An 18,740-nucleotide genomic window follows, 5' to 3' on the forward strand; every position below is an offset into this window, starting at 1 on the left:
GCATCTTGAGACAAAACAAAGGCACTGATATATTTTAAGATCAATCATTGCAATTTTGTTTCAGTTGAAACAGCTTAGATTTACATTTTAGTCTAGGACTAGGCTTAAGCCTTGTCTGTGAAACCGGGGGTTAATGTTTAAGCATATAATGATATTCTAGGGGATTGTGTGCTTCTAATTTTGTAGCAACAGTTTGGATAGGACCCTTTTCTATTCTAACAGAGCCATGCCTCTGTGTGTTCAAAAAGAAATGATTGATTCAGTCAGTGTGGAAGAACCTGACTGGTCTGTATAAAGCAAAGTCTTAATCCCAGCTGAACACCTCTGGTGTGACTTTAAATGCAGACCTTGTGCCAAAAACTCTAAAACCAAAAACTTGTACATACACTAAAAGTACCTGGACACCCCCTTCTTTAGAACAGAAATAGGCACTTTCAGAATTGTGGCAACAAAGATGGAAACATAATTCATGTATTTAAACATTTTATTTTTATTTTATCTCTGTTGCATATATCTCTGACCATATGTACAAGTCATTGGTGTTTGGTGAAGAGTTTTTGGCTCAAGGTCTGCATTTAAAGTCACACCAGAGATGTTCAGCTGAGATTAGGACTTTGCTTCGTGCAGACCAGTCAAGTTCTTCCACATTGACTTAATCATTTCTTCTAGAACTTTGCTTTATACACAGAGGTATTGTCATGTTAGAATAGAAAAGGGTCCTGTCAAAACTGTTGCTATAAAATTAGAAGCACAAAATTCCCTAAAATATCATTATATGCCTAAACATTAAGATTTGTACACATGGAAATTACTTAATTAGTCAAACTAGTTCTTTTGAAGCGGGTGTTCCAATACTTTTACAATATAGTGTGTGTGTGTGTGTGTGTGTGTATATATACAGTAGTCGACATTTGAAGAGGATCAAAACCTTTCATCAACGTGGTCCTAAAACCAAAAAAATACCAGTTCTTGTCTAAGGACAACTTTGATTAACTTTTTTTTGATCCACTTCAAATGTTGACTACTGTATACTGACTCCAAGCTTTTGAATGGTATAGTGTATAATGTTGCAAAAGTTTTTCATTTCATTTTCAGAATGCTGATCTTTGATCACAGGAATAAATGAATTTATATTTTTAAATTAATAAACCAATTAAAATGGTAGTGAATATCGCAGATTCATATATGTAGTGTAACATTTACTTTATGCTCTCTATTTTTGATATTCTTCAGTAACATCTGCTCTGAGCTAAAAAAAAAAAAAAAAAAAAAACTGAGCACAAGAATTAAGAGACCTTTAGTTAACCCACAAAATATCAGCAAAGATGTGTCCTAAGTGTACTTTTAAATTAGCGTGTTATTTTTTGCGTGTTGTTATAAATATGAAAAGTAACTAATGACTCTAAACTGGAATCTCCCAGAAATTCCCAAATCCGAAACAAGCACAAGACAGTGACTCTTCCGCTAAGAAAAAAGGAAGTATAAATTGTCTTTACTTTATCACATACATTTCCTTTATTTGCACTTAGGCTGTTTAATAATGATGGATATTATTTTGGAAAACTAAAGAATTTACATACTTTAACAAAAATGTTGCTTGTTTGCTTACAAAAATGTGGATTCACTATTTATGAAATAATGTATTAAAAATCTACATTTAACAAAAAAAACACTCAATGCATTAATATAAACATTACAAATACTTTTTAGAATATTTAAAGTTACATGGAGGATAATAATCTATAAAAAGCTTTAAGGTATTGTAAGGCAAAGGTCATTTATCTGTCAGACTGAGCTTCAGGAAATAACCTACCAGTACCTCATCAGTTCATTTATCTACTAAACAAGGCAGGTTTTCAGGTGTGACTGAACTACACTCTCCTCCGTCACAGATGTAAAGACCAACATCCTTTTTTAAATAAATTGATATTGTAAGTAGGACAGAAGATAAGTTTCGCTTTCTACCTGTTTGGGGTTATCAGATCCTGGCTTTAGTAGTCACATCCTGTGCTGTGAGGCTTTTAACCGCATTAACACCCAGGTCCCTCTTACTAGCCTCTTGCTCGCATATCTAACTTACTGTGAACTGAAACTACATTACTAAGAAGGACATTTGAAAATGCCTATATTTTCAGTTGCATGTCATGTAAATGAACTGTATGCTCTGGTTTAGTTTTAAATTAATTCTGTACTTTTAAACCTAAAAGTATTTTAACACTGATAAAAGGATAAAATGTAAACAAATTAAATACTAAACTAGGTTAAGTGTGTGTGTGTGTGTGTGTGTGTGTGTGTGTGTGTGTGTGTGTGTGTGTGGGGCACGTGTAGCTCCTCCCCACTGTCCTTTGGTTCTATTTTGATGGATGGTGATAAGTCATCAGCACATACTTAGTGATTTTTCACACACAGACAATTTCCATATCATTCAATCTCATATTCAAGGCTTCACCAACCCTGAGCAATTGTTTCTCTAAACCTGCATTCATTATGAGAAGGACTGTGTTCCTAATGGCCCCCATGAATGGACTACTCGGTGAGTACATTTTACTTTCACATACTCATAAGGTTTTAAGCTTAAATTGACTTTTTTTTTGTTCTCCACAAATCCTCCGCATTAAAATTATCAAATTGTTTGAGAGTCAGTAATACTTGGGTGAATATTTCCTATCTTTAAAGCACAATAATAATAATTAAACACTGATTTTGACATCATTTTCTCTTCGAAAATCAAAAAGATAATATATGGTAGATCAATAGCAATGTAGAGAAAGCATTAACAAGACTTCATGCACGTATACACTACCAGTCAAAAGTTTTTGAACAGTAAGATTTTTAATGTTTTCTAAAGAAGTCTCTTCTGCTTACCAAGCCTGCATTTATTTGATTCAAGTACGGCAAGACAGTAATATTTTTACTGTTTAAAATAACTGTTTTCTATTTGAATATGTTTTAAAAATGTAATTTATTCCTGTGATTTTTTTTGTACAGCAGCTTTGCAACGATTTGTATTGTGAAAAGCGCTATACAAATAAACTTGAATTGAATTGAAATTGATTTCAAAGCTAAATTTTATCATAATTACTCCAGTCACATGATCCTTCTAAATCATTCTAATATTCTAATATTCTGAAGGATCATGTGACTGGAGTAATAATGCTAAAAATTTAGCTTTTAAATATTCAAAAATATTTCACATTATTAATGTTTTCACTGTATTTTGGGTCAAATAAATGCAAGCCTGGTGAGCAGAAGAGACTTCTTTAAAAAACATTACAAATCTTATTGTTCAAAAACTTTTGACTGATATTATATTATATTATATTATTCCATGGAATGTCTGGATACTGGATTCTGATTGGCTGGCAGGTGTGCAGTAAAACCGTTTAATGCACAGGTAGTTCCAAGTCAGTTAAATCACCGTTCTATATTAATGCGCTGCTTTAATTGATGCACGCAAACACACACACAGAGAGAGAGAGAGAGGTCGGACTCGGAGATCGCACTGAGCTGCTCACATACCTAAACTTCTTGTCAGCACTTCCCCGTGATTCTTATTGTTAAAATATCGTAGATACTAGATCGCTACATTATATTCCTCAGCAACGAGGTGGTAAAACTGCTGTTTTTGAATGAATTTGTTGTTTGTAGAGAGAGACCGGCAGCATGCAAGCAGGTACGCACACACACACACACACACACACACACACACACACATGTTTGTTTTTGTGAATTGTGGGGACATTCCATAGACGTAATGGTTTTTATACTGTACAAACGATATTTGCTATCACCCTACACCTTCCCTACACCTAAACCTAGCCCTCACAGGAGACTGTGCATATCTTTACATTCTCAAAAAAACGTATTCTGTATGATTTATAAGCCTTTTGAAAAGTGGGGACATGGGCAATGTCCTCATAAGTCACCCTCTCCTTGTAATACCTATGTCATACCCATGTTATTACACCAATTTGTGTCCTGATATGTCACAAAAACAAACACACACACACACACACACACACACACACAACTGTCATCTCTCTCTCGCGCCTTCTCGCTCACTCTCGGTCTGTGATAATTTACTGAAACAAATGCTATAATTCATTCAAACAAATGTGATCTTACCGCACTATTTCATCTCTGTGTGATTTGAAGCAGGCAGAATGCTAGAGCTGCGTGTCATAACTGACGAAAATAACCGTCTTTTTTACCTATTCGGTCAAATATTGTGCTGCAAAGAGCAGTACTAGTTTGAACTTGTCTATAACTTGGCAAATAACCATGCAATAAGCGGGATAATCATTGGCACTTCGCGGAGGCAACCACCCTCCGCTTTGCGTGGGGCGGTTATTAGCCTCCACGTTGTGCATTTAAAATCCTTTAATGCACGGCAAACCGTTGATTATCCCTTACTTATACTATATTATATTATATTATGTGTAGATATTAAGTTACAGACCACGGTATGGCTAGTGTTATATTTTCTGTATTATATACTTTTTATATTCATCATACTGTATTAAGTATGTATACTGTATAGCAGGGGTCCCCAAACTTTTTTCTGAGCAGGCCACATAATTTTCTTTTCTTTAATGGGGGGCCGGGTCGGTTTATAAAAGAAAATTCCATGGGCTGGACTGACTACTACTATTATTTTATTATGATTTTACCTGTATTTATTATACCTTTTAATGCTAGAATAGTTTATTATTTTTTATGCACCAGACAGACAAATGATCATTTCTTTTCAAAAGATATACAGGTGCTTCTCAGTAAATTAGAATGTCATGGAAAAGTTCATTTATTTCAGTAATTCAACTCAAATTGTAAAACTTGTCTATTAAATACATTTAATGCACACAGAGTGAGCTAGTTTAAGTCTTTGGTTCTTTTAATTGTGATGATTTGGCTCACATTTAACAAAAACCCACCAATTCGCTATCTCAACAAATTAGAATATGGTGAATATGCCAATCAACTCAAAACAACTGCAAAGGTTTCCTGAGCCGTCAAAATGGTCTCTCAGTTTGGTTCACTAGGATACACAATCATGGGAAAGACTGCTGATCTGACAGTTGTCCAGAAGACAATCATTGACACCCTTCACAAGGAGGGTAAGCCACAAACATTGATTGCCAAAGAAGCTGGCTGTTCACAGAGTGCTGTATCCAAGCATGTTAACAGAAAGTTGAGTTAAAGAAAAAAGTGTGGAAGAAAAAGATGCACAACCAACCGAGAGAACCGCAGCCTTGAGAGGCTTGTCAAGCAAAATCGATTCAAGAATTTGGGTGAACTTCACAAGCAATGGACTGAGGCTGGGGTCAAGGCATCAAGAGCCACCACACACAGACGTGTCAAGGAACGATCGCGATGACACATTATGGCAATGTACCCTTCTGTTGGTGATTTTAACAAATAATTAGGCAATGTTAATAACTAAGGGACATTTTAGGTTGAAAGCCAACCTTTATTATCAAATGCCGACATGATATAAGTAAAACATATTTAAAATTACATTTTCAAAATATATCTCTGGCATTGTTCAGAGGGCCGGTCCAAATGTGGGGGCGGGCCGCATTCGGCCCCCGGGCCTTAGTTTGGGGACCCCTGCTGTATAATGTCTGTATTATTTTATCATGATTTTTATCATATTTTTATTCCTGGAAAAAACACACCAAGCTAAATTCTAATAAATATTAATATAAAAAAATACATATAAATAGGCTGTATCCATTTAATGAGGTTGTGAAAAACTGAAATGCAGAACTATTTGTGTTCGCGTTTTGTTTGTGGATTTATATGGACTCAGTAGTTAATGCAAGAAATCAAGAGGAAATTATATTTTCAGTTGTTGTTTGACTTGAAAACATACTATTATAACATTGTGTCTTCTGTCTTCCCCTTTCACTTTCATCAACAGGTCTTGTTGAGGGGAATCAAGGTAATAGGGGTTTTTTTTTCATACATGTTAAATTATGTTTTGACATATTATAGAGTGAATGTGCCAATGTATTTGCATTGTCAGACTGCAGTTCATGTTACCAGTTGGACATTGGAGTGGCTATTGGGATCATCACCTGTGACGTCATCCTCACGCTCCTCATCGCTCTCTTAGTCTACTGTTTTGTTTCTCATCAGAGAAGAAGAGGCAGTTTACATACACATGCCAGATGCTGTGGCTCAGGTATACCTGTTTGTAAGAGAAATCAGTACAGAATTAAACATATTCCAGTCAAAATGACAACATTTTTCTGTTGTTTAAGGTAAAGCTCAAAACTTAAAAACTCACCAGCCATCAGTGAGGCCAAAATCGATTGAAGTGGAATCACCTTATCAGGTAAAATGAGCAATATCAGTGGTTTATTTAACTACAAATATATATACAGTAGTATTTTAATAAATGCAACATATTTGGTTAAATCTCATCTGTCATGTCTTCTAAATCTCTTTTTTTCTCTCATAATGATCTGACAGGAACTTTATGGAGTCCAGTCAGATATATACAATGATCTTCAGCAGTATCGGAAATGAGGTGACCATGTTAATGGTTATATGCAAACCTAAGAATATTGGGAGGTTGCATACATTTTTAAACTGTCACAAATATGCATTTGCATAAATAAGCTACAATAATTGATTTATACACAAAACAACAACAACTTTGAATTCATGTGATTGGTTATGTGGTCATATACAAACCATGAATCTAAAATTTATTTTCATAGTTTGTGAAAGGAATTTGTCATTTTTAATATGACTGTAAAAGTTGTTTTCATCTGTCATTTTTTATTTATTCAAAACCTTTGTAATGAAACTAGATCAGAATATAATTCCCTTGCTCTTTATGTAGAAATAAATGTTTTATTTTAATTGTGTGGTTTTTGATTATTCCGTTGTCCACAGAGAGCATAGAAAGGTGGATGAAGCCACACTCAAACATGCAGTTTTTTTTCAAGCGGCTAAGGAAGTGGATGCAGTGTTTAGAACCTGTTTAGAAATCACATGACCACAGTGAATCAGTTAGATAAGACGGAAAGACTTCCTGAATTTTAAGTTCCGAGTTTTAAAATCCTGAATCTTATACTTTCTGCATTCTTATGGGCATTTTCACTATTGCTGATTTATTGCTCTGTGTTTGTACAGTTGAGGTCAAAAGTTTACATACACCTTGCCGAATCTGCAAAAATGTTAATTATTTGACCAAAATAAGAGGGATCATACAAAATGCATGTTATTTTTTATTTAGTACTGACCTAAATAAGATATTTCACATAAAATACATTTACATATAGTCCACAAGAGAAAATAATAGTTGAATTTATAAAACCCTGTTCAAAAGTTTACATACACTCTTAAAAATAAATGTTCTTTCTTCCCCAAAGAACCTTTCAGTGAACAATTCCTAAAAGAACCATTTCGAAGAACATTTTAAAAATCTAAAGAACCTTATAAAGAACTTTTTCTGCATTTGAAAGATTTCATGGTTGTTCAAGGTTCTTCATAGAGCCATCGATGCCAATAAAGAACCTTTATTTTTAAGAGTGTACACTTGATTCTTAATAATGTGTTGTTGCTTGAATGATCCACAGCTGTTTTTAGGTTTTTCTTTAGTGTTTATGAGTCCCTTGTTTGTCCTGAAAAGTTAAAGTGTTCGTTGTTTTTTTGAAAAGTCTTTCAGATCTCACAAATTCTTTGGTTTTTTATCATTTTTGTGTATTTGAACCCTTTCCAACTCTGACTGTATGATTTCGAGATCCATCTTTTCACACTGAGGACAACTGAGGGACTCATATGCAACTATTACAGAAGGTTCAAACGCTCACTGATGCTCCAGAAAGAGAAACAATGGATTAAACTTTTTAAATTGGAAGATTAGAGTAAATTGAACTTATTTTATCCTCTGGGAAAGATGTAAGTATATTCTGTAGCTTCTGAAGGGCAGTACAAAATGAGAAAATGTTATATTTAGGCAAAATATAAAAAATGTACACATCTTCATTCTGTTCAAAAGTTTACACCCCCAGCTCTTAATGCATTGTTTTTCCTTCTGAAGCATCAGTGACTGTTTGAACCTTCTGTAATAGTTGCATATGTTATAGTTGTAGTTGTTCTCAGTATGAAAATGTGGATCTGAAAATCATACAGTCATTGTTGGAAAGGGTTCAAATACACAAAAATACAGTGCGGGCAGTTTAAGTATTCAGGACAAACAAGGGACTCATGAACAACGATCACTAAACAACAACAAAAAACAGCTGTGGATCATTCAGCTAACAACACAGTATTAGGAATCAAGCATATGTAAACTTTTGAATGGGGTCATTTTAATAAATTATTTTTTTAATTATTTTCTCTTACTATATGTAAACGTATTTTATGTGAAATAGCTTGTTCAGGTCAGTACTAAATAAAAAATAACTTGCATTTCGAATGATCTCTCCCCAAACAAAGAAAATCAAGGAAATGAAAATGAAGGGTGCTTGACATTTGGCTTGGCACAGAGCACAATTTAATTGAGCTCTTAGTTTAAGTGTGACCACTTCCAACGTCCACAAGAGTGCACTATTATCTCAGTGTGCTGCATGTCACACTCACTGTAAATTCTGTCTGCCTCATTTCTGTCATTCATGCCTTGTTTCAGTGCAGCTTACAGTAATAATGTACGATTGGTCTACAACGGATTCGATATCTCGTTTGTCTTTGCAACAATTTAGTAAGAAAGTACCAGTAAACTAATAACACTTACTTATTTTGGTCATTCATGCTAGACTAACCAAGGCTGTTGGAATTTAAGTATTTACGACAGCAGCATTCTTCTTCAGACTTATTATTAAATATTTTATGAAAATTATCGTTACAGCAACTTAAATCATGCTCTGGCATAATTCGCGTACGTTCACTGACTGCAGAACGGTGCGACTATGATATAAATAGCCAAATTACACACAGTTTCACCCATATGACAGTATTTAAGTGAAATAGAAAATGTATGGTAAAGAAAAACGATTACCATATACTAATTAACGTTTCTTTAGTCAATGTCAACGAATTTCGGAACGCACGAAACTGTACAGAAGCGAGACGCGTCATTGTTTACGTACATGCACAAACTGTTTCGGGCCTAATGGTAAGTGTTTTTTAAATCTTAACTGTATTTGTGTTAAGTCCTTTAGCAGATTTTGTCTTCCACGTGGCTGGTGTTCTTCCTCAGTTCCGCTGGATTTTGGAAAAGGCAAATACAAACTAAACTTTAAATTTAGGATTGTTTTCACCATTACAATTTGAGATCTGTGGCATGGTTCAGTGCATATTTCATGATTCTGTCTAAATGCTAGCTATGCTATTTGTTTGAGGGACACATGTGGACAAACAAAGAGAGCGTTCAGATGAAACTAGGTTGGGCTAATCTTTTAATAATCTTACATCAGGTTTTTTAATAGGATTTCAAACACTTTCTTTTGCTTCCTGTGCACTATTTACCCAAAGCCTTGCATGCTTGAACTCCTCAGAAAGAAACAGCAGGACCATATTCAGAGAAAGAAACCAATTATTTTCTGAATTTGGACTGGTTTGTTTGCTTAAGTTTTGCTTTTTTTTCTGTCAGTGTAAGAGGAAATCTACATGAGTGTTTACATGCGGTTTTAAGATTGTAATATGCTTCCCTGCTTTTCTCATGGTTGCTTACTGTTTGAGAACTGTTCGTCCTCAGCTATTCACAGTGTATGCTGTTGGTATGTGCTGGGCAGCACAAATAAAGGAGGAACTAGAGGAGTGAGGCATCTATCCTGACCTTGGCAGCCAGTTATCAACTTCAGGCTTATGTAGCTTTATCATTTATCAGATTATCAAAATACATTCCTTAACTGAACACCAGCACAACAAATGGAGTTTCAGTTTCACAGAGTCATCTTTAATGTGTGTCTTTTTGTGCTTGTTGATTCGTCAGTGCTGTTAAACCTGCAAGATTTAGAACCAGAGAATGTGGCTTAAGATAGCAGCATGTGGTCTTAGAGTAAAGTAGACTTCTCTTAAATGCTTGTTATGGTCAATTTTGAGGTATGCATTGATGTGGATGTTGGAATTATAATCCGTGATTTGAAATGGTCCAGGAATGGAAGTGTAATCCATAAAACAGTGACTCTTGTATACAGTGCCTTGCAAAAGTATCCATACTCCTTCATTTTTTTCACATTTTGTTTCGTTGCAGCATTATGTTAAACTGCTTTAAATTACTTTTCTTTTCCACATCAATCTACATCTCATACACCATAATGACAAAGCACAAAACAGGTTTGTAACTACTTTGCAAATTTATTAGAAATAAAAAACGGAAAAGATCCCGTTGCATAAGTATTCATACCCTTTTCTGGGACACTCGAAATTTAGCTCAGGAGCATTCATATTGCTTCTAGACTTACACTACACTTCGAGTGGAGTTAAACTGTGGCAGATTCATTTGAATGAGTATGATTTAGAAAGGCACACACCTCTCAGAAAAGTCAAGAACCAAGCAAAAACCAAGTCCTGAGGTCAAGATAACTGCCTGTAGAGCTCAGTGACAGACATGATCTAGGGAAGAGTTCAGAAAAAAATCTGCTGCATTGAAGGTTCACAAAAGCATGTAGCCTCCATTATCCATAATGGAAGACGATTGGAACAAATAGGACTCTAGAAAATGTCTGCCAGCCCCCATCCAAGCTGACAGCTTGAGAGGTGAAAAGGTGAGGCAAAGAATGGCAGATATTTGCCAAATGCAGATGTGCAAAGCTTGTCACATCATACCCAAAAAGACTTGAGGCTGTAAAGGTGCTTCAACTATGTACTGAGTTAAGGGTATGAATACTTATGCAATGTACTTATTTCAGTGTTTTATTTTTAATAAATTTGTAAAATTTGCAAATCTGGTTTTTGCTTTGTCATTATTATGGTGTATGGAGTGTTAATTGATGTGGGGGAAAACTAATTTAAAGCAGTTTAACATAATGCTGCAATAAAACAAAATGTGGAAAAAAATGAAGGGGTATGAATACTTTTGCAAGGCACTGTATCTCAAGTATGGGTTAAACTGTAAAGTTTTTTGTAATGTTACATTTTTAATGTATACATATTATAGTATTTTTTATATTATACATTCACTTTAAATACTATATTAACACAAACCCACACTAATTAATTAGAATTACACTTCCAGTCAAAAGTTTTTGAACAGTAAGGTTTTAAATGTTTTCAAAAGAAGTCTGTTCTGCTCACCAAGCCTGCATTTATTTGATCCAAAGTACAGCAAAAAACAGTCATATTTAAAATGTAATTTATTTCTGTGATCAAAGAAACATTTTCAGCATCATTACTCCAGTCTTCAGTGTCACATGATCTTTCAGAAATCATTTTAATATGTTATTGCTCAAGAAACATTTTAATTATTATTATTATTATTATTATTATTATTATTATTATTATCAATACTTAAAACAGTTGAGTATTTTTGATGATTGGTATGGCATGATTGATACCATTTAAAAGCTTGGAGTCAGTATATTTTTTAGGAAAGAAATTAACACATTTTTAACAAGAATTTTAATTTAAATTGATAAAATGATGACAAAGACATTTATAAGGTTGCAAAAGATTTCTATTTCAGATAATTGCTTTTCTTCTGAACCTAAAGAAAATCTACTCAGCTGTTTTCATAATAATAATAATAATAAATGTGTGTTTTTTGTAGCAAATCAGAATATTATAATGATTTCTGAAAGATCATGGGACTGGAGTAATGATGCAAAAAATTTAGCTTTGAAATCACAGGAATGAATTACATTTTACAATATATTCAAATAGAAAACAGTTATTTTAAATAGTAACATTTTTAATGTTTTTGCTGGATCAAATAAATGCAGGCTTGGTGAGCAGAAGAGACTTCTTTAAAAAAAAAAAAAAAAACGTTTGACTGGTAGTGTATTTTATTCATATATCAATTTGATAAATAGGGATATCCCCAAATTGGTGTTTTTACACTGTTGAAACATTTGGGGTCAGTAAGATTTTTTTAAGAAAATGAAACTTTTTTTTCCACCAAGGACACGTTAAAATGATCAAAAGTGACAGTAAAGACATTTATAACATTATAATGTTACAATGAATGTTTTTTGAACTTTCTATTAATCAAAGAATCCTAAAATAAAGATTTTCGAGTCTTTATGATCGTGAGGGCCTTAAAATACCTTACAAGTCAGCTTTCAACATATCCCACTGTATTAGTGAAGTCATTTTTAAGTATTTAATATAGCCGAGCGTATACACACACAGTCTCTCTTTTTCATTCTTGCATGGGCTGGAATTACGAAATCATTCTGTGACCTTTTACTGAGCACACAAGCCTTACTTAGGTTCGAAAATTAAACCTTTGCAAATCCTTCCCTGCATAACCCAACAGTGTTGATACTGAACTGCTATTAATTCCTCATTTTTTTCATCAGGTTGTAGTGGCACTGATCTGAACTGCTGTCCACCACAACACATTTCTCTTAAACTGTTGCATCGGTAAACATGATGTAACCATTTCAGCCGGATGGTTTGTGTTCACTGTGGATGTGCGATAATGGTGTCTGCAATTTAGCAATGCGTACAGCTGTAGTTCTGTAAAAACCTGTGAGGTCTAGTCACACACGTTATTCATAGGAACTCTTATTGTGCAACTGTTTGAAATACACAGTTCTGAAAAATGCCAAATTCTTCTCAGTAATCTGATGGTGTCAGACTGAGTGAATGTGCTGCTGTAATTAGCTGCCTTGTTATCTTCCTGCCCTCCTCATTGCTACAGTATGAGGCCTGATCGGCACGGGGAGATTGGGTGCCCTGTCAAATCAAACAAACTCTCTCTGTGTTAGCGCTCGGGTGGCTGGTGTTGATAAAAAAAAACGTCATGCTGATGGGAGAGGATTCAAGAAGTGCTAATTCATCTTCATCGCTTTACTGATGAAGGACAAAACCATTTTGTTTAATTTTATGTAGCCCAAAAGCTGCATTCAATTTATTTTTTGCATGAAATCATTTGCAATAATATTCAAAAGTTTGGAATCAGTAAGATTTTATTTTAACCTTTATTTGGCAAAAATGATCAGCTTTTTTTCTGCAAAAATCTATTTCGAATAAATACTGTTTGTCTTCTGATCATCAAAGAATATTAAAAATATTGAATGTGAAAAAAATGTGAGGAGGCAAGGGAGGCAGTGTCTCTTCAAAATATTGGATGAGAAAATAAATTGTAGTACAAAAATAAAACCATGCCAATATTACAAAATATAAAATTAAGGTAAATAGGGTAAAAAAAAAATGAACTAATAGTTATCACCTTACTTACCCAGCTGATTGATTATATTGCAAATATGCAAATGAGTATTTATTTATTTAAATATGCACTAATTTGCATCAATTTCTAGTGCAAAAATCTAAACACTAGATAAAGTCAGTTTCAAAATTCTTGTTTAAATTTTTTGGCATATTAGAGTCAAATGTTTTTACTGAGGGGATTTTGGGTATCTCATTTTGTCACTCCATAATTCAGAAAAAACTTTGAACAGACAAAAAACCATGCATTTTTTTTTACCATTTTTGGGGGAATAAAATGTATAAAATCACGCAAATTATATATATGAAAAAAATCCCTCTGTAAAAACCTTCAGGATATAGATAGTAATACAAATGTAAAATGTGTTGTGTGTGAGTGTTACTGAAGTGGAGATTTGTAGCTCAGTGTAAGAGAAAAAACTGATTTTGAGAAAACGGTCTTTAAAAATATGTATTGTACTTTAAATCTATTGACACTAATAGATAAAGTGCTATATAAGAAACTCTTAACAGTGTCTTTTGGGTGTTTTCTTTTCACTAGTCTGAAAAAACACTTCATGAAAAACCAAAAAGCCCAAAATCTCAAACTTGACAGGTACATGAAAAAACAGTGTTTTTCCCTGCAGTGTCTCCCCTTAAAAAAGGTATAAATCACTTGTCCGCGTCTCTCTCGCCTCCCCTGAGCCCATTGAATTTTAACAGACCTCCTAAAGCGTGCGCTGGGTTTGGTGGTATATTTTTAAAAATATATATATATTTTTTTTCCGATAGTGTAATAAATGTTTATTTTTAGACAGGAAAATGTGACTGGGACATTAATTTACATTTGATTTCAAATGTATTTTATAATTCAAAAATTAATTTCAATACACCACCACTGATTTTTACATATATTACAATAGAAAAATGTTACAAATTGTACAGATATTTAGCAATGTTACTGTTTTAACTGTATTTTAGGTCAAAGAATTAAAAACATTTTCATAAAAAAAAAATATTTTCGACCCCAAACTTATTAATGGTAGTGTATATTGCACTAATACAGTATATGTCCTATTAAAACACGAAGTTGATATGTATAAATAATCTCTCCCTCTTTTTTTAAGGATTGGGGAGGGGCATTGTTAGTCTAGAAAGCATTTGATTGGACAAAAATCTGTATAGTGCAGGATGAGTCATCAATATACCACAGTTGAATGACATATATTTTGTGACGGAACTCACCGAACACTACAAACAAAAGGAAAATGTGCGTTCAACTTAAAGGAACACTCCACTTTTTTTGGAAATAGGCTCATTCTCCAACTCCCCCCGAGTTAATAAGTTGAGTTTTACCGTTTTGAAATCCATTCAGCCGTTCTTTTCTGGCGATATCACTTTTAGCATAGCTTAGCATAGATCATTGAATCCTATTAGACCAATAGCATCGCGTTCAAAAATGACCAACTAGTTTCGATATTTGTCCTATTTAAAAGTTGACTCTTCTGTAGTTATATCGTGTACTAATACCGGCGGAAAATGTAAAGCAGATTTTCTAGGCCGATAAGATTAGGAACTACACTCACATTCCGGCGTAATAGTCAAGGAAGTTTGCTGCCGTAACATGGCCGAAGCAGGCGGAGTAATATCACGCAGCGCCTGAAATTAGTTCCCAGCTAGGTTAGCATTTGCACATGTGCTGCTTCGGCCAATGGGAGTGTAGTTCCTAATCTTATCGGCCTAGAAAATCGCAGCTTTACATTTTCCGCCGGTCTTAGTACACAAAATAACTACAGAAGAGTCAAGTTTTAAATAGAACAAATATCGAAACTCGTTGGTCATTTTTGAACGCGATGCTATTGGTCTAATAGGATTCAATGATCTATGCTAAGCTATGCTAAAAGTGATATCGCCAGAACAGGAGACCGGCTGAATGGATTTCAAAACGGTAAAACTCAACTTATTAACTCGGGGGGAGTTGTGGAATAAGCCTATTTCCAAAAAATGTGAAGTGTTCCTTTAAATAGGCGCTGCGGGTGTATGACATCAAAGTGCCCATTCATGGATTGGTCTGCTGATCGCCGCTTTAAGTTGAATACACCCAGTGCCTTCTCCTGGACTAAGCGCGCTCATTGTTACATGCATGATTTTATTTTCATCACCTGCAAACTCACAAAGAGCTCATAAAAGGCACTTTCCCTCATTGTTGCTCCATGTTTGCCCTCTGCTCATTTTGTTTTGGATACACAGCTTGTTCCCTTCCTGAAATCATGTTGCATAGCATCACATCTTGTCATTACTTCCTGTTTTTGGTTCATTTAGAAGTATTTGGTCCATGCTGTGTTCATATTTCATTCGAACCGCACCAGAGTTTGTTTGGAAGTGAACCGAGACCCATCTTTTTAGCGGTCTCAGCCGCTTGTTTGGTGCACACCAGGGTTTGGATGGCAGCGTTCACACTTCCCCAAATGAACCCCACTAACAGAGCAATTGCACCAGAGTTTGTTTTAATCGAACCAAACATAACATAGAGAAAGATGATCTTTATTTATTATCCTAATGATTTTTGGCATAAAAGAAAAATCGATAATTTTGACCCATACAATGTATTGCTAGCTATTGCTACAAATATACCTGTGCTACTTACAACTGGTTTTGTGGTCCAGGGTCACATATAGAAAGATGAGAGGAGCCAGAAGCTGACATCTCCATAGCAAGTTTCCGAACATGGGGTCAAGTGAAATAGTTTGCTCTGTCGAAGTTTCTGACCCACTTATGGTTTTCCTGAGCCAGTGCTGGGAAATAGATTGGATAATTTGATTTTGACTTGCCCTGGTAATTTTCTGCCTCTGTAAGTGTGTGTATATGTGGAGAGCACTACATTGTTCAGCGGCAGTGAGTAAAGGAGTGTTGTGTGACTAAAGTGCCAGTCAGAGCGAGCTGGGCGAATACGTGTCACATTGATGATCCTTGGCCTGAAAAAAGTCAGTAACAGGGTCATCCTCTTATCTTATCAGAACACTGGAGCTTTGCGAACTGACAGGGCCTAAGGGGCATATTCAAAGCGGTCTCTCATTTTCCTGCTTTGTTTTTTTATTGAAGTCGTTTAAAGCATCCATCGTGTGCATCATGCAACGTAAGGACTTGTGAATCTTCAAAATCAGTACATAAAATGTACATATTTGTGACCCTGAACCACAAAACTGATGATAGATTTTTCTTTTATGCCAGAAATCATTAGGATATTAAGTAAAGATCATGTTCCATGAAGATATTTTGTACATTTTCCTACTGTAAAAGTTAGTTTTTGTTAGTAATATACATTGCTAAGAACTTCATTTGGACAACTTTGAAGGCGATTTTCGTAGTATTTTTTTGCACCCTCAGATTCCAGATTTTCTAACAGATTTTCCATACATCAGTGGAAAGCTTATTTATTCAGTTTTCAGATGATGCTTAAATCTCAATTTTAAAAAATTGACCCTTATGACTGGTTTTGTGGTCCAGGGTCACATTTTATGATGCAGTTTATGAGGGAAAAAAGCCCTTATCCTTTTTTTTTTGCTGTACATTATGGTTTAGCACACTGGATGGATCCGTCACCCTTCTTCATAGAGGGTATTAAGAGTTAGTCATAATGAGCGCCATTCACCGCCTCTGTTGCTCTGCATCATGGGGGCACATCAATGGCTCACCAGTGACTGGCCACAAATTAGCCAGACAAGAAGCACAGGGAGCTGAACGGGTGGCTGTGCTCTGGCAAATATGGGATTAGAGATGATTCAGGATATGACACAAAAGGGAAGGATGAGTGTCAGATGCAGCGGAAAAAAGAGCAATGGATGGATTTAAAACTTCATCTGATTCTTGTGCAGCAGGCCATGATATCATGTTGTGAATGAATAGCTGAGGTTTTGTCATGACTCAGCATGGTGTCAGTCCCACAAACATGGCCTTCTTCAACATGTTGCACCAAGTCTTAAGCCTGTTTAAAGGGATAGTTCAGCCAAAAAAGAAAGTTCTGTCATTAATTACTCACCTTCATGTCATTTCAAAGACCTTCATTCATCTTTGGAACACAAATTACAACATTTTTTATGAAATCCAAGAGCTTTTTTACACTTCATAGACAGCAACACAACTATCATTTGATACTTTTGGAAGAGAAAAAATTGTTTAACAAAGTCATCATTTTTGTTTTCTTTGCGCATAAAAAGTATCTTCGTAACTCACAGTTGAACTACTGATGTCACATGGACTATTTTATCAGTGTCTTGGCCTTGAACTTGGTAGTTGTCTGTCTATGCAGGGTCAGAAAGCTCTTGAATTTCATCAAAAATATCTTAATTTGTGTTTTGAAGATGAAAGAAGGTCTTACGGTTTTGGAACGACATGAGGGTGAGTAATTAATGACAGAATTTTCATTTTTGGCTGATCTATCCCTTTAATTCATAGAGCACATTATGAAAAAGTCCTGGCCTTGACTTTATGAGAACTCCAGATGCATTGTGGCAGAATGTTCTTGAGAGAATGGTTTTGACTGGTACGGTGCAAAAGTATTTGGCCAAGGAAATCCTGGAAGCTGTACAGCTCTTCTGATAAGATGTTTCCTGGAACAGAATGTTGTGCTTACTGGAGTAAAGGTGGAGCCTTGGATCTGTTTGTTGTAAATAATGAATTCAGTGCCTTCAGGTAATATATCCATTTTTTTTTTTTTAAGTGATGAAGATGTCTTTCACTCTCTATTTTCCTGTGGGCCTGTACAGCTTTTACAGTATTAAATGCTCATTCTCTTCTGCTCACCAAGCCTGCATTTAATTGATCCAAAATACAGCAAAAGCAGTAATATTATGAAATATTTTTACTATTTAAAATAACAGTTTTCTGTTTGAATATATTTTAAAATGTAATTTATTCCTGTGATCAAAGCTAAATTTTCAGCATCATTACTCCAGTCTCCAGTGCCACATGATCCTTCAGAAATCATTCTAATATGCTGATTAGCTGTTCAAGAAACATTTTTTATTATTATTATCGATGTAAAATTTTCGAGTATGTTTTTCAGGATTCTTTGATGAAAAGAAAGATCAGCATTTAACTAAAATAAAAAAGTTTTTGTAACATTATACACCATTAAAAGGCTATATATACAGTACAGACCAAATGTTTGGACACACCCAAACTTTTGGTCTGTACTGTATATTTGTCTGTTTATTAAAGTTTTTACTCTACATTTGTGCAGTTTTCAGTGAGTTAGTGATATTTTTAAATATATATAAATTAATAAATATTTTTAAATGGGTTTTTATACAAAAACTGCTTTTATATGTAAAATTCACTTTATAAAAGACACACATTTCTAACTTTAATTCATGGAGATAACATGGATAATTTCACATGGTTTAGTGTAAGATTTT

The 18,740-nt window shown here is 34.6% G+C and overlaps 1 protein-coding gene across 1 annotated transcript; it reads left to right on the forward strand.

The window, feature by feature from the left end:
• The first annotated feature begins 2,413 nt into the window (after window positions 1–2,413).
• Window positions 2,414–6,795, forward strand: tyrobp (transmembrane immune signaling adaptor TYROBP). Its single transcript, XM_073848022.1, has 5 exons — window positions 2,414–2,533; window positions 5,921–5,941; window positions 6,026–6,184; window positions 6,264–6,337; window positions 6,475–6,795. Exons 1-5 carry the CDS (start codon window positions 2,488–2,490, stop codon window positions 6,529–6,531), a joined length of 357 nt encoding a protein of 118 aa, XP_073704123.1. The 5' UTR covers window positions 2,414–2,487; the 3' UTR covers window positions 6,532–6,795.
• Window positions 6,796–18,740: the final 11,945 nt, after the last annotated feature.

Source organism: Garra rufa, chromosome 9 (genome assembly GCF_049309525.1).
Source record: "Garra rufa chromosome 9, GarRuf1.0, whole genome shotgun sequence".
Classification (NCBI taxonomy): domain Eukaryota; kingdom Metazoa; phylum Chordata; class Actinopteri; order Cypriniformes; family Cyprinidae; genus Garra; species Garra rufa.

Bases quoted from the DNA above. Each gene is read 5' to 3' on its own strand.
- tyrobp (XM_073848022.1), top strand. From the start codon at position 2,488: ATGAGAAGGACTGTGTTCCTAATGGCCCCCATGAATGGACTACTCG. The intron at 5,942-6,025 runs GTAATAGGGGTT...TTGCATTGTCAG, and splicing joins TCTTGTTGAGGGGAATCAAG to ACTGCAGTTCATGTTACCAG. The intron at 6,185-6,263 runs GTATACCTGTTT...CTGTTGTTTAAG, and splicing joins TGCCAGATGCTGTGGCTCAG to GTAAAGCTCAAAACTTAAAA.